The 17,063-nt window shown below is 41.3% G+C and overlaps 1 protein-coding gene across 4 annotated transcripts in view; it reads left to right on the top strand.

The window, feature by feature from the left end:
- The window catches only part of LOC110507309 (fibroblast growth factor 12), a 139,027-nt gene extending 122,454 nt beyond the window's left edge, over positions 1–16,573 (top strand). For all 4 annotated transcript variants that reach the window (XM_021587208.2, XM_036965186.1, XM_021587206.2 and 1 more), the window contains 2 exons: positions 12,962–13,160; positions 13,981–16,573. In XM_021587208.2, the coding sequence (XP_021442883.2) occupies positions 12,962–13,160; positions 13,981–14,126 (345 nt within the window). In that variant the 3' untranslated portion in view covers positions 14,127–16,573. The remainder of the gene's footprint in view (positions 1–12,961; positions 13,161–13,980) is intronic.
- The last annotated feature ends 490 nt before the right edge of the window (positions 16,574–17,063 follow it).

The raw sequence follows: 17,063 nt of genomic DNA, 5'->3' as shown, positions 1-17,063 counted from the left end.
TAGTTGCCCACGATGTGAATTTTATAAATACTCGACACATCTTAGTCAAATCTTCAAATTAATCAATGTTAAAACTTACTTGACTGTCTTGCATAATTTTTGGGAGCAGTACTATCACTATCAAAACTTTCCACAGCCCCCATCATCTCCCCACCTCACCAATAGGCCTACACCCATTAATGCACTACGCCAGGGATCATCAACTACGCCAGGGATCATCAACTCGATTCAGCCGCGGGACAATTTTGTCTTGTGCGGATGGTCAGGGGGCCGGAATATAAATACAATGATGATCTGTGCCTTGACTTGTTAAATTTCATCACTGAAAATGTCTGTTCACATAAACTCAGCAAAAAAGAAATGCCCCTTTTTCAGGACCCTGTCTTTCAAAGATAAATCATAAAAATCCAAATAACTTCACAGATCTTCATTGTAAAGTGTTTAAACACGGTTTCCTATGCTTGTTCAATGAACCATAAACAATTAATGAACATGCACCTGTGGAACGGTCATTAAGACAATTAACAGCTTACAGACAGTAGGCAATTAAGGTCACAGTTATGAAAACTTAGGACACTATAAAGAGGCCTTTCTACGGACTCTGAAAAACACCAAATGAAATATGCCCAGGTCCCTGCTCATCTGCGTGAACGTGCCTTAGGCATGCTGCAAGGAGGCATGAGGACTGCAGATGTGGCCAGTGCAATACCTTTCAATGTCCGTACTGTGAGACTCCTAAGACAGCGCTACAGGAAGACAGGACGGACAGCTGATCGTCCTCGCAGTGGCAGACCACATGTAACAACACCTGCACATTATCGGTACATCCGAACATCACACCTGCGGGACAGGTACAGGATGGCAACAACAACTGCCCGAGTTACACCAGGAACGCACAATCCTTCCATCAGTGTCAGACTGTCCGCAATAGGCTGAGAGAGGCTGCACTGAGGTCTTGTATGCCTGTTGTTAGGCAGGTCCTCACCAGACATCACCGGCAGCAACGTTGCCTATGGGCACAAACCCACCATCGCTGGACCAGACAGGACTGGCAAAAAGTGCTCTTCACTGACAGGTTGCGATTTTGTCTCACCAGGGGTGATGGTCGGTTTTGCGTTTATCGTCGAAGGAATGAGAGTTACACCGAGGCCTGTACTCTGGAGCGGGATCAATTTGGAGGTGGAGGCTTCGTCATGGTCTGGGGCGGTGTGTCACAGCATCATCAGACTGAGCTTGTTGTCATTGCAGGTAATCTCAACGCTGTGTGTTACAGGGAAGACATCCTCCTTCCTCACGTGGTACCCTTCCTGCAGGCTCATGCTGACATGACCCTCCAGCATGACAATGCCACCATCCATACTGCTCGTTCTGTGCGTGATTTCCTGCAAGACAGGAATGTCAGTGTTCTGTCATGGCCAGCGAAGAGCCCAGATCTCAATCCCATTGAGCATGTCTGGGCCCTGTTGGATCGGAGGGTGAGGGCTAGGGCCATTCCCCCCAGAAATGTCTGTGAACTTGCAGATGCCTTGGTGAAAGACAACATCTCGCAGCAATAACTGACAAATATGGTGCAGTCCATGAGGAGGAGATGCACTGCAGTACTTAATGCTTCTGGTGGCCACACCAGACTGTTACTTTTGTTTTTGACCCCCCCTTTGTTCAGGGACACATTATTCCATTTCTGTTAGTCACATGTCTGTGGATCTTGTTCAGTTTATGTCTGTTGTTGAATCTTATGTTCATACAAATATTTACACATGTTAAGTTTGCTGAAAATAAACGCAGTTGACAGTGAGAGGACATTTCTTTTTTTTACTGAGTTTACATAGATTGACCAAAACAGTACAAACATCTTCTGAGCATGACTCCTAATCTGTGGAAAGATTTGTTCATCGAGAGATGTATAGTACCTCGTCAGTGAAATTGTTTTGAATAGTTCTCCAATCACTGCATCAGACTGAAGATCGATAAGCTCAAGTTGCAGGTCAGTGTGAGCATTATCCACATTGACGGTGAAGGAGAGGAAACCAACAGCATGTCATTCCAACACTTTGAAAATCCTCAAAACGATGAGAAAAATCACAGTTCAAAGCACGCAGCAGCGAAGTATACTTCTCCCGCTGGTCATCTGATAGGGAACAGACTAGTAGTGTCAGAAGGTAAGTGAGATTGTTGGCTTCTACTTGGCAGGTCAAAGGAGTAGTACGTTTCCCTTAAAGGCTTTGACAAGGATGTACATCTTTTGTGTAAAAAGGCCCTTTCCTTGTAGTTTGGAATTCAGTTCATTCATGAGGGCTATCATGTCCATGGTGAAGGCAAAATCAGTCAACCATTCTTTATCTTGCAGGTGAAGGAAATCCACATATTTTCCTTTAATTTGCAAAAACTCAACAATCTCCAACTTCAGATCCCACACCCTTCTAAGCACTTTCCCCAAACTCAGCCATCTCATGTTTGTGTGGTAGGGGAGATCTGTAAGACCCGACTCTGTTTCTTCCAACAGTGAGACAAACTTGCCTGTGGTTTAAAGATTTTGCTCTAATGAAGTTTACTACTTTAGTGACTATATCCACAACATGGCTCATTTTCAGAACACAGTTACAGAGCACCTCCTGAAGAATAATGCAATGCAGGAAAATCATTTTCTGATCTGGATTCAGCTCAGCTACTTGATCTTGTATCCTTTTCAAAAGGCCTATGTTTTTTCCTGTCAAGTTTGGGCACCCATCAGTGGTCACACTGAATAACTTTTCAAAACTCAGTCCCAGCCTTGCCACACACTTATTGACCGCTGTAGTTTCAAAGTCTGGGGTTATGCCTCGTAAGAATATCAACACCTGCGCCATGTCACGTGCATCACTGCTCTCATCCAGGGCCAAGGACAAATAGATTAAATCCTTTACCTTGTCTTTCAATTATTCTCTGCAATATTCTCAACACGCCGTGTACCTGTTCGTCTTGACAGGGAAACATTTTGAAACAGCTCTTTCTTGTCAGGGCAAAGTATTGCTGCAGGGTCAATTAAACTTTCTTTAATGAATTCGCCCTCAGCGAATAGCTTGCTATGTTTAGCAATTTTGTGGGACAGTACATAGCTAGCTCTCGCAATTCCGTCGTTTGCTGAATGCAGTTTTGTGAAAAGTCCTTGTTGCTTTTGCAGCTGAGAAAGCAACTCTTTCGATGCACTTGCCCTCTGCTCAGAATACATATTCCTATATTTCTCTGCATGCTTCGTCTGGAAGTGTCAGGACAAGTTGTAGTCTTTCAAGACAGCGATGCTCTCTTTGCACACTAAGCACACAGTTTCCCTGATACCTCAATAAAGAAATATTTACATGTCCACTCTTGCTGGAACACCCTACATTCATTGTCTACTTTCCTTTTCTTTGAATATGTGAAAAACAAATTGTTGAGCAATTTCTAGCTAGCTACTATTTGTAACTGTGACATGTGTGTCAGACTGTCAGTCACTGTCTGTCCTCGTGCAGTTGTTATTATACGTGCCTTCAAAATAAATTTCCCACAAGTGGTGGGAGTTAAATCATTACACAAAGGTGAGTATTCATTGGGCCTTTAAAACTTTACTATTTCAAATTCTTTGTGATATGAGCATGATTCCATGGGCCTTTGCCCAGGCCTGGTCTAGCAGGTTGACGTTTGTCATGAATCTTGCCCTGGAAGCATAACTGACTGATTTTCGCTAGATGGGCCAGCTGCAATTCATGATTCTTTTTTTTGCTATTTGGTCTTAATTTAAGGTTAGGGTTACGCATTAGGGTTAAGGTTAGGGTTAGGTTTAGATTTTATGACTTTATGGCTGTGCCAGCTAGTGACCACTCTGCAGAACCTCGAGGTCAAGATTCATGACAATAAATGTTTATCCTGCATTTATCTATGGGGAACAGGGTTCACGTGTTATGCTCGACCTGCTCAGTTTTCCACCACAAAACACCAGAAAATGGCCAAAAAGAGTAGAACCAGCTCACCTGCTTTTACTCTGTGATTTTAATATTAGATGTTCCATGTTTCTTTTGTAAAAAAACTATTTTTAAAGGAATATTTAAACCAAATTGTCAAATAATTCTCTATGTGGACTATGTGAAAGTGCACTAATATACCAGGATTTTAAAATGGAGTGTTGGTGCACAATTTCTACTTAAAATATCAAACGGTTGCAAAAGACACTCTTTTAGTGGAATGACCCAGGAACCAAAAGAAAAAAGTGTGATTGTGGGTACCGATCCTGTTGATTGCTGTCTAGCTTGTTATACTGAGGTGTTGTTTGTTGGGGTGTTCGTTTTTTTGTTGTTTTACTTAATCAAGATCTGTGTCTGATGAAAATAACCTTTGTAGCTACAGTTTCCTACCGCTACGTTTGCATTATATAAGGTCATAAGTGTGACAGTGTTATCAGGAGGATGAGACATTTGTTGCTGTAGTTGATGATGATGGTTGGTGATGAGAGTGTAATAAGGAGGCTCTGGCTGCGATTCCCTCCTCCATTTTAGAAATCGATCAATGGCAACCATGATGGGTAAACAGTGGAAGATGATGTCCTCTAATCTTGATAGTACGGGTATCACAGCACAATAAAGTGAGTGGCCTCCAGTTTTGAGGTGTACTGGGTCATTTATCTTCCTGCTTCAATAACAATGTTTAATTTTATCAACCATTTATTTTGCATCGTTCTTTAATTTCTGTAAAATAAAAACATATATAGTATTTGGAGCTAGCACAGAATATTTGATTCTGGCTTCCGAGATGAATTCCATTGTATTCAATTTTTTCCAGAACAGGGACTGAGATATTATGACATAAAATACTCCCTCTTATTGGAGAGACTCATGACCAATGACTCAAGCCAACTGATCTGATACTATAGCCTGCATTGTATCTCTCATCTGACCTTCTCCTGGCTCAGCCTTGGCTCCCCTATTAGCCTAGCTGTCTACATAGAGTGGTCTCCCTGTTGATTTACTAAGCCTTAATCTGCTAACGTGGCTGTGGAGCGGGATGGGAGAAGGGGGAGCATCTCCCCGTCCCCCAAATCCAGTGAGATGTGTTGGGTGGAGAGCTGTCTTCAGCTTGCCCTGCGCTGCTTGGAACTGAGCCTTATTACTTGGTCAGTGTTCTTCTTTGGTATAAAGTGAGTTTGGTAACACAGCCTGCAAGTATAATGCTTCAACTCAAAATAACAGTTATTTACTCAGGAATTATAAGGAGGAGCCATACATGATTAGCAGAAGTGAATGTTAACAGTGGAAGCAGCCTAAGGTGGGCAATCTAGGTTATTAAACCTTAGAGGAAGAACTGCTTTCATTGTAGGAGATAGAGATATAAAGAAGTCAAATGTTTGGATTGGATATAATAAGTTCATTAGAAATAGACAATCAGTGGCGCCTCCTCAGAGGAGGAAGGGGAAGGCAGTGAATTTCAGAAAAAAATTAAATAGTGAAACAGTAAAAAAAAGTTATCATTTTTAGATAAAACTATACTAACTATATTCACGTCACCAAATAATTGATTAAAACATACTGTTTTGCAATGAAGGTCTACAGTAGCCTCAACAGCACTCTCTGGGGTAGCACCATGGTGTAGGCGGAGAACAGCTAGTTTCTGTCCTCCTCTGGGTACATTGACTTCAATACAAAACATAGGAGGCTCATTGTGCTCAGGTTTATTAATGTGTCAATTCTAGTAGCTAGCTATGTTGACCAGGGGCGCAACTTTGGTTTTAGAAGTTTTTTGGGCATCTGACGCTCATTTTCTACATTTCTACTAGGGCTGTCCATGACAAAAAAATAAACCAATCAATTGGTGAAAGTTTTCCTATGTTTATTTTTCCATGTATAGACATGTGTTTTAATAAAATCAACTAGGCTATATCTACTGCACTGGTCTGATGCTTTAAGCATGCTGTTTGATTAAATAAGTAAGACACACAAATGACTCAAGAAGGAGCCAGAGATCAAGATAGCCTAACTTGAAGAAAAAAAAACTCCCTCTGCTGCTGGCCTTCGCAGATTCTGCTGTTAAGCTCCTGAAGTGGCCGGTAATAGGCTACACCAGCGGTCAGCAACCTTTTCCATTTAGAGTGTCAATTTATCTTACCATTTCTACCAATCTATGTGGCAGTTGTGATTTTGATTTGTACATTTTTGTGGAACCGTTTAATTTAATTCAAAATAGTCTTTGTATCTTAAAATCATTGTCTGAGGTTAATCTACATTATATCTAAATCTAAATGAAAATTATACAAATATAAAATGAACTGTTATTGCCATTGCCAACTTTTAAAAATAGACTACATGAAGCCAACATAAAAACATTGCAGCCTGCAAATTAATAGCCTATAAATCACATTGGCTACTCATGGCCTGTCTGCAACGAACTTGAAACATTGTATTAACTGGGTCACCGAAACTCACACTAGCAAACTTGAAACATTGTATAAAATATTCTGGGCCCTCAGAGTTTCCCGAGCCAGTGAGCTTGGGACAGACAGCTGTAGGCTATTTGCGCAAGGGATAAGAAGTAATCAGGTATGACTATTCCACTGGATCAGAGCATTACATTTTTCCCTTTCAGGCCAAGTGGTTATCGAAAGGGAGAGAGCTGGAAATATTGTTAAAACACTGAGGAACTATTGTCATTCTCAATTGATTCTAAAAACATACTTTGTTTACTTGCTGTTCAGAATTATGTTGAAGCTCCACAGCTCATTAGTGGTGGTGAGTTAAGACAATCAGAAATACTAATCAGACATCCCTAACTGGGCACATTTATAGGCCTACATTTGCACGCAGGCCAGGTAAACTAGTCCTACTTCTATATCCATATTCAGGTGCAGGTCCTTACTCAACATTGACAGGAGCATTTCAAACGAAAGACGATCTATATATTGACAAAATTCATAAATTGAATGTAATAAACAAAAACGTGTTTCTCACAAGTGTAGCATAGGTTGGGATTGCTGCAAAACACATGTCCAATCCGACAATGAGAACGGTAAATAACTGTAATAATAATATATTGAAGGCATTAACAGAAATTACCGTAAGTTAACGGTAAATGTGGGCTACTACTGGTGATATATGTAATTGGGAATTGATAGTCACAGCAAACAATGCACACAATGAAGTTATGAAACAATGAATACCTACGAAATGGCTGGAGAGAAGGCATTCTGGAGAGAGACTTACGTGCCTTGTGCATCTGAGCCACAATCCCCATATTCTTGGACCGTGTCCCTGTGACCTCCTCCATGGATTAGTCCTCTGAGGCAGATGCAAATCAGACGGGTGTCTAGTGTGCCATGAAAAAAATGTATCTATTTGCGACTGCTGCACTAAAAAAGTATTTCATATAAGGCACCCAGACCTTGTGAAAGTTGCACAGTATACACTTAATCTTGTAATAAATCAAATCAAACATAACTTGACATTTCTGCCAACAATTGTGACATTGTGGGAGGATAACCAACCTTCCAATTAATGGCAATGCATTTCTTAGCTGCTATAGATGCCAGGTTACACAGTTTCATCTGATTACATTCTCCAGTATTAACTTTTCCAAGCAAACAAAAACAGGGAGAAGGGAGAATCTGTATACATGCTAAGATAAAATAACATACTGTTTGAAAGAATTCAGCCAGCCTTCAAAAGATCATAACATGCAAATATGTCCCCTTTTGTGTCCCCCGGCTTCTTCATCTGCGGGATCGTCTAAGACCAGCCACCCAGACAGCTGATGAAATTGAGGAGTATTTCTGTGTGTAATAAATCCCTTTTGTGGGGAAAAACCTATTCTGATTGGCTGGGCCTGGCTCTCAAATTGGTAGTCCCACCCATGGCTGCGCCCCTGCCTAGTCATGTGAAATCCATAGATTAGGGCCTAATGAATTTATTTCAATTGACTGATTTCCTTATATGAACACTAACAAGCGCATGTTGTGCAATGGTGCTTTCCATAGGGAATCACTAAACCGCACATTCTCTTGAAAATAGCTTTCTAGCATTGATAGCAACTCAGTAAAATTGTTGCATGTTGCGTTTATATTTTTGGTCAGTATAGTATGCTCTATGGATGGTCTTAAACTGCAGTATGTCTGAGATTACATGAACATGACTGGGCATTCAAACGTATCTGTGTCCATTCATCATCATCATCAATTGTGTCTCTCAGGTCTTCCTCACAGTTTTGTTTGACATTTTTTGTGTCATCAGGAAAAGCCTCTATCAACCTTGGATACAGTTTGGAAATCAACTTGAGGTTTGTCAGACTGCCTTTAAATAGTTTACATTTTTTAAGCTTATTGCTTGTCCAATGTTTGCTGCACAGAGAGAATAAAGTGTTGTATCTGAAAAAGTTCACCTCAGCGCCGTCACAGACTGGACTTCCCTGGCTGCCTGACCCTGCCGAGACCCCTGTCACCATCGGATCCTGTTCAGATGAGGCATGATAAAGAATTACCTTGGTGTACATTTATACATTATATTATTCAAGAATAGAATCAATGGTTCAATAATTGAAATTACCATTATTTCCAGATCTCAGGCTGTAGCTTTAAACTGCTGTCCTGTAGCTACTGTTGGACTACCCATCAATTCAAGATGGAACTTTGTATCCATTCACAGATTGTTATAGCTAATATCCTGTATAATTCACCTGAGCTCCGTAGACTGGTCTTCCTTTGCTGTCTGACCCTGCTGGGACACCTGTCACCACCTGATCCTGCTAAGACATGATGAGCATAGTATTATGTACTAACTGTGCACCATGACAGTGTAGGCTGTAGAGCTGTTTATACCATGTAAATGTGAAAAGTAGGGAATTTGCTAGGGAAACAGACAGATCAATAACGTTACATTGCTATACTGACTCTAATAAAAACTCACATTGTGCTGTCAAAAAAACATCAGAATATTGGTCTTCAATCATTTGGCCTCTGGTTTCATTGTTTAATTCAGGTCTAGTGTGATTGAGGCAAAGATAATAGCTAAAGTTAATGAGCTAGCTAGCTAACGTTAGCCAGCTATTGGCTAGCTCTAATGGTACATTAACGGATGAATACTATCCAAGTTAATTTACCTCTGTTGAAACGGGACAAAAAGGCTAGAAAAGCTTTCCATTCACATAACAGCTGTTAGATACAGCTACATGACAGATAACTAGAGACTAGAGCTGAACTGGCTGTGGTAGCTACTAGCTAGCTAATTCATTCTCTTCAGTCGAGAGGGGATGTTACTGTAGCTAACATTACATGTCAGTTACACTACTAGTCCAACAGAAGTTACCTTGCCAGCTACATCAGTCAATTAAAGTATAGCCAGTTTTGTCTCTGCTTGCTTTTACACCTCAGAGACAAAGCACAACACACAAAGAGACAGCAGCTGCAGACAGCAGCACCATGCCTTTCAGAAGCTGCCTTCACACAGCCTGTCCGCACTGTGGACACTCAGTGGTGTCCGTGCGGTCCTAAATCCAGCCGGCTGAAACTTCCAAACAGCCTACCAGACCGCTCTGAAGCATCTGCATGGTCCGATGCCGCTTTTGGTATTACAGTGCAAAATGATAAAAGTGGGGGGACAAAAATGCTATTTTAGAATGTGAGGGGGGGGGTCATGCCCCCCCAGTCCCAATTGAAAGTTGCGCCCTTGATGTTGACTATAATATTAGCTAATATGGTGACAACGATGTAGGCTGTGTGTAGAGATTAGCGGTTATGGTATGGCATGGAAAGTTTTTTTTGCCTGGTCACAGACAGCTGTTTTATTGTGTACTGAAAAGGTGAGAGGAGGAGAGTGCATAGATGCGAGAACAAATTATACAATGAACAAATGATCCTGCTGTTTGTATGTGGCTGCTATGAAAGTGAACTGTGTTTACGGTGATCAGGGATGTATTCATTCCGCCAATTCTGTTGAAAAACGTTTCTTAAACGGAAGCAAACGTAACGAAACAGGGATTAACATACCTGAATTTGTCCAATAGAAACTCTTGTTTGCAACTGTTGGACTAATGATTACACCATAGATCAGCTTGATGCAGGCAAGAGTGTGTCAAGTGGTATTGAATGTGTCACTGTCTGTCACCTTGATTACTCAATATTTTCTCTCGCCCTTTGCACCTAGGTTGTACATTTTCATTCGTAGGGTAAATTGTAGCAACCTCCAATATGCTGTAATAGAAATAAGGCCATGCTCCTCCCTCATCTTAAACGTCACCGACCGCCACTGTAGACAATGTACGTTTTTATTCATTAATGTGATCTTATATCTGAATAGAGTGATCTGGGTTGGGTGGTCAGATGGTTATATAAAAAGCCAGGACCCTTGACCAAAGTTCACTGTCTATTTCATTGCATGTAGCCTTCTACTATATTCTCTACGTTTTCTTTTCCATCCCTCAATTTCCCACTGCTCTCCCTCCCTCTCTTCTCCCACTGTCCTCCACGCTGTGTTCCTCACAAAACATCCCTTGGAGCTCAAGGAAACATTACCATCTGCTGAAATAATGGAGGGGTGATGTTAGAGATAATGTTGTCAAGTTGTATTTCAGGAAACATTAAACAGGGCGATCTCTGTCTTTTCGTCCATGTCTACAGCATGTGTCAGGTGTGTGTGTGTACACACTACTTGAGGTGTTTTGTGCTCTGATTAATCACATTCTCCACCCTGTCCACCTGTGCACAGCTCGAGGGTACTATGACACAATGGCACAGTCATCCAATTCCAAGGCCTGGAAAAAAGGAGAAATCTAGATCAAATTTTACTCTCTGTAGTAAGACGTACTCTTAGAAAAAAAATTGTTCCAAAAGGGTTCTTTGGCTGTCCCAATAGGATAACCCTTTTTGGGTCCAGGTTGAACTATTTTGGGTTCCATGTTGAATCTTTTCTGAAAAGGGTCCTTACATGGAACCCAAAAGGGTTCTACCTGGAACCAAAGAGGGTTTCTTCAAATGGGGACAGCCAAAGTACCCTTTTAGGTTCCAGATAGAAAAAAGGTGGTAAGAGGGATCTTCTAGAGGTCGACTTGGATTATTCTGCAAAAATTCCACCATTGTATTGGATTTTATACCTGTAATACCCAGTGGATGGGAATGTGGGGAGGATGTGCTCATTGTGATGTCTGGATGTAATGTAATGTAATCATAGCAAACACCCATAGCCCATCCTCCTAATTTCTTACATCAACAGCCTCCACTGGTGACACCCCTTCAGGCAAAAACCTAACATAACATTAGGAAAGTATTCAGACCCCTTTTTCTTATTTTAAAATTAATCAAAACATTTTTTCCCTCAACCTATACACAATATCCCATAATGAGAAAGCAAAACCAGTTTTTTTTAAAACATTTTGCAAGTGAATTACAAATAAAAAATGGAAATATCACATTTACATAAGTATTCAGACCCTTTACTCAGTACTTTGTTGAAGCACCTTTGGGAGCGATTACAGCCTCGAGTTTCTCCAATTCTTCTCTGCAGATCCTCTCAAGCTCTGTCAAATTGGATGGGGAGCCTCGCTGCACAGCTGTTTTCAGGTCTCTCCAGAAATGTTCAATCGGGGTTCTAGTCCGGGCTCTGGCTGGGCCACTCAAGGACATTCAGAGACTTGTCCCCGAAACCATTCCTGCGTTGTCTTGACTGTGTGCTTAGTGTTGTTGTCCTGTTGGAAGGTGGACCTTCGCCCCAGTCTGAAGTCCTGAGCGTTCTGGAGCAGGTTTTCATCAGCGATCTCTCTGTATTTTGCTCCGTTCATCTTTCCCTCGATCCTGACTAGTATCCCGCTGAAAAACATCCCCACAGCATGATGCTGCCACCACCATGCTTCACCGTAGGGATGGTACCAGGTTTCCTCCATACGTGACGTTTGGCATTCAGGCCAAATAGTTCAATGTTGATTACATTAGACCCGAGAATCTTGTATCGCATAGTCTGAGAGTCCTTTAGGTGCCTTTTTGCAAACACCAAGCGGGCTGTCATGTGCCTTTTTACTGAGGAGTGGCTTCCGTCTAGCTACTCTACCATAAAGGCCTGATTGGTGGAATGCTGCAGCGATGGTTGTCATTCTGGAAGGTTCTCGCATTTCAACAGAGGAACTCTGGAGCTCTGTCAGAGTCAAGTTCTTAGTCACCTCCCTGACCAAGGCCCTTCTCCCTCGATTGCTCAGTTTGGCAGGGCGGTCAGCTCTAGGAAGAGTCTTGGTGGTACCAAACTTCTTCCATTTAAGATTGATGGAGGCCACTGTGTTCTTGGGGACCTTCAATGCTGCAGAAGTGTTTTGGTACCCTTCCCCAGATCTCTGCCTCAACACAATCCTGTCTCAGAGCTCTACGGACAATTCCTTCAACCTCATGTCATGGTTTGACATGCACTGTCAACTGTGGGACCTTATATAGACAGGTGTGTGCCTTTCCAAATCATGTCCAATCAATTGAATTTAACACAGGTGGACTCCAATCAAGTTGCAGAAACATCTCAAGGATGATCAATGGAAACAGGATGTACCTGAGCTCAATTTCAAGTCTCATAGCGAAGGGTCTGAATACTTATGTAAATAAGGTATTTTTGTTTTCATTTTTAATACATTTGCTAAAATGTCAAAAAACCTGTTTTCACTTTGCCATTATGGGGTACTGTGTGTAGATTGATGAGGAAACATGTTTATTTTAGAATAAGGGTGTAACGAGACAAAATGTGGAAAAGAACAAGGGGTCTGAATACTTTCCAAATGCACTGCAACATAAAATCAATGTCCATTTTTGGTTAATATTTATTTTAGTTGTCAACAAACGTGAATTCAACTTGAAATAAACAAAACCTGTGTTCGTTGACAACTTTTTGCCTTTTCAACTAAGAATTCCATTGATGTTCGACGTATTTTAAACTGGTGGGCTAGATCTTTGAACACTGTACTATCTGATCTCAAGCGTTGTCTTCCTCTCTTTGTTCCTCAGGACTTGTTCACAGTAGAGGCAAAATTCAAGGAGTCTGTTTTTGAGAACTACTATGTCATCTACTCATCGACGCTGTTCCGGCAGCACGAGTCTGGCAGGGCCTGGTACCTGGGCCTCAACAAGGACGGCGTTGTCATGAAGGGCAACCGGGTGAAGAAGACCAAGCCCTCCTCACACTTTGTGCCCAGACCCATCGAAGGTGAGACCGAAACACCGTCTGGCTGCCAGCCAGCCACACTCAGGGCTTGATTCAAATGCAACACCTGCCATAAGTCAAGTCAAGGTTTATTTAAAGTAGGAGTCATAACACACTTTTACAAGCCTAGCTATGTTAATGAAGCATCTTTGTATCTGTTTATAAATAACCCAGCAGGTCAAAATTGTCATGGGACATTATAACGGCATTCTGTTTGGTGTAATGTCAGATTGCCAGATTACAAGAATTCTGTTTGTTTGAGAAGACCTCAATGTGCCTTTGATAGATTTGAGTCCTCAGATACAGGTACCCAGATAATCCATTCAAGTTTGAGAAGCTAAATTACTTCCTCGGTACTGGGAAGCAGGGTTAGGGTCAATTTTATTTGAAGTCATGCAATTCAGGAAGTGATCTGAATTTTAAATGGTTTAAATAAATAGGTTATTTTCAGTTTATTGAGAAAACATTGAAAATTGATTTTTAAAAATTCAATTATCTAATTGGAATTTCAGTTTATTTTTTGAGTTGACTGACGGCAATTCAAATTGACCCCAACCCTGCTGGAGGTTCAAATGTTGTGTGTGTTTGAACTAAACTAACTCTAAACTAATGCTGAATCTCTCAATTCATCTCCTCTGTTTTTTGTCTCTCTTACCTCCTTTATCTCCCCTACTCTCTCTCTCTCATTGTCGTCTCTCTCCCCTCCCTTCTCTCCCCTCCTGCTCTCTCCTATATAAATATTCCTTCTCTCACTCCTCTTCACTCTCTACCTCCATCTCTCTCTTTTTGTCTCACTTTCCCCCCTCCCCCGCCCTTTCTTCAGTTTGCATGTACAAAGAGCCATCGCTGCATGACATCGAGGAGAAGGGACGCTCACGAAAAAACTCAGGGACTGAGGCTCCCACTCTCCTGAACGGAGGAGAAAAAGTGGTGGGGCAGAACTCCACAGAGCAGGATGGTGGCTCATAGCCTGCACATCGCCCCACGTATTTCTTACACCTTGTTCAACGACAACAACAACGACCATAAACAACAACAAACAACAACAACAACAAAAATAGAAGAAAAAACATACAATTACGAAATTCTTGCCTGTGAAATATTTTAGAAAAAAGGGAGAAAATATTTTTAAATCAGGACATTGAATTGACATTTTATGCAAAAGCCTGATATGAGTGTGGCACCAGGGAGTTCGTCCTCCTCATCATGACAATGTCAATGTTTCAAAGCTTTAAACCATGGTAGTTCACACACGTTGATTTTATGAATGCAACAGCACTTTCACGTACTACTTGTGTTGTTAGAATCATGAATTAGCATGGTATTGTAATTGATTTAGGGCTTTATTCAAACAGATCAGCTTTAGTCGACATCCGTATAGCAGTTGTTTCGGCGGTGTCGGAGGTGGAACTGCGTTAGAGCTGTCAAATCGACAAGAGGCTCCTGGCATTATACCTAAAACAGACATTGCCGTTTAAGAGAAACGTTCGAACACTGGAATGTGAGATGTCATTTACACCTCGATTAGGCTGATCCTCCTAATTTTGTTTTAAATTTGAGCGTCATTATTTCTGTATAGCCTACACTTGCTCGTTCTGAACTTGGGTGTGGCTTCGTGACAATGATCAAGAACAGCTGCTCACCGATTTGACAGCTCCAACCCAGTTACACCTTCGACACGGCCAAAACATCAGCTGTGCAGTTGTCGGCTATAGCCAGTTAACGCTTGATCTGATTGAATCTAGGCCTAAGGCTCTTTCCCCTCTTCCTCCTATCATTACTATAATTTTCCTTTTGGGTTGGGGAAGGGAGGTCATGGATGGGGTAAAGGCAGGGGTTTGGCACGGGGAGGTTCTTCTGCAGACACTGCCGTCAGAGGGGGATAGGTGTGTATCACGAATCCTGCTCTCTGATTTGCTATGATGCTCTCATGGGGAAGGGGACGGGCAAGGGGTATCACTGGGGTGGGGGGGGGGGGGGTCACGGTACTCCACAGTACCAGTCGTTTGTTGGGCTTGATGGAGTTAGCTACCTTTCCAACATTAGGCTGGTCACATGGTACACTTTAGTATTATTGTTAGCCACTTGAGCTGATAGTGCAGCCACTCACAGAGCAGTCACATGCCATGGTCAAGATGTCTGGGTTGCGGTCATGCTGGTCCAGAATTGTCTGTGAGACAGACATGTAGAGTTCTGATACTGCACATAGTACAGTAGTGAAAGGGTACACAGATGTTTTTTAAGCCAAGAAACATTATGTACAGAATGAAATTCTGAAAAGGAAGTATTGTTATTGGTGTGCTGCTTTTTAAAAATTGTTTGCTACACTAAAAAGCATTTGATCGAAAGACCCAGACAATGATTTGAATGTGAGAGATGTGATGGACACACTTGAAGGATCCTGAATGAGGGGACAGCTAGGGCTAACGAGAGCAGTCAAAGGTCAAACCCTGATGTCATATGTCATGATACTTACTGCTGTCATCAAAACCTGAGTTCCACACCCAGGTATACCTTCAGACATCATCCAGGAACTCCTTCATATTTCAGTGGGACCTCCACTTATAATAGCAATCTAGATTTTTGTGAGTTGTGCTAAAAGCACAGACTGCTTTCTCAACCATCCAAATCATACAATGTGTCATTGTATAAACCTCAGCATTCCTGTGTGATAAGTTGCACTACTGGGAATCTGTTATACACTGCCCTGATTCATTGTAGACTCTGGATCCACTGCTGGGAATATCTATACGCACTGCCCTATATCCTATTGTCTTATTATCTCTTTACTTATCACAGTTAAACTCATCATGACTCGGTCAACCAACACTGGAGGAGAGTTTTTAGATATGTTTAAATTAGCCTATCAAGGAGTCATGAGGTCTATGAGGTCGTCTCTGATTGGCTGCTGTGCTGAAGGAGGCCTGGCCTGAAAACGGGTTCCCCCCTGAATTTTCTTTGTGTAAATTGGTGATTTTGCATTTAATTGGTGTACTACTACTCCACAAAGGAGAAAAATTATCCAATCACTCCTCTGAGAAGTCTTCCATTGGGGAAAATGACACCAGCACTAGGACTAGTTGTGTTGGAGAGTTGGGTCATTGATATGAGGTCAGGTCCATGGCATACAGGCAATGAATGGTATGGGGGCAAAAAGAGCCCTGCCTAAATGTGTACCGGTGTGTTTGGATATCTCATCAAGGAGGTAGGCCCTTTGTCGATTTCAACCTGATCATGAAGGGTATAACGGAAGGGTGCGATTAATGCCATATTTACGGTAAATGGTCTTTCTATGTGTTTGCTAATGTTTGCACCTTTATTGAAACACCTTCATATGCATAATATAATAGAAAAACATTGCAAATAAACAGCAGGATGAAAAATATAACTGAACAATAAAAAATAATGGTACCAAACCTCAGTCTCTTTGGCGTTTTATTGTTCCTGTAGTTTAAATAGGAGTCTTTGACTGTTGAATGCCTTTGATCTGACACACCCACTGAATTTGGTAAATATACACTATGGAAGTTTAATTGCTAAATGTTTACGTAAAATGTCTTGAATGTTGATTCATGAATATAATGTAATATTAATCAATTTCCTATCATGAAAGTACTCTACTACAAGTCATTAGTTTTAGGCAAGCAAGGTAATTGGGTAATTTTCTGGACAATATTGTAGTGAAGTAATATTTGATATATATGCATATTATACAGTGCCTTCGGAAAGTATTCAGACCCCCTTGACCTTTTCCACATTTTGTTACGTTACAGCCTTATTCTAAAATGTATTAAATAAATACAAATACAATCTACACACAATAATTACAAAGCGAAAACAGGTTTTTATACATTTTTGCAAATGTATAAAAAAAAAATAACCGTGCTAATTTACATAAATAATCAG

Source organism: Oncorhynchus mykiss, chromosome 27 (genome assembly GCF_013265735.2).
Source record: "Oncorhynchus mykiss isolate Arlee chromosome 27, USDA_OmykA_1.1, whole genome shotgun sequence".
NCBI lineage: Eukaryota > Metazoa > Chordata > Actinopteri > Salmoniformes > Salmonidae > Oncorhynchus > Oncorhynchus mykiss.
This window is presented reverse-complemented; position numbering and strand designations above follow the sequence as displayed.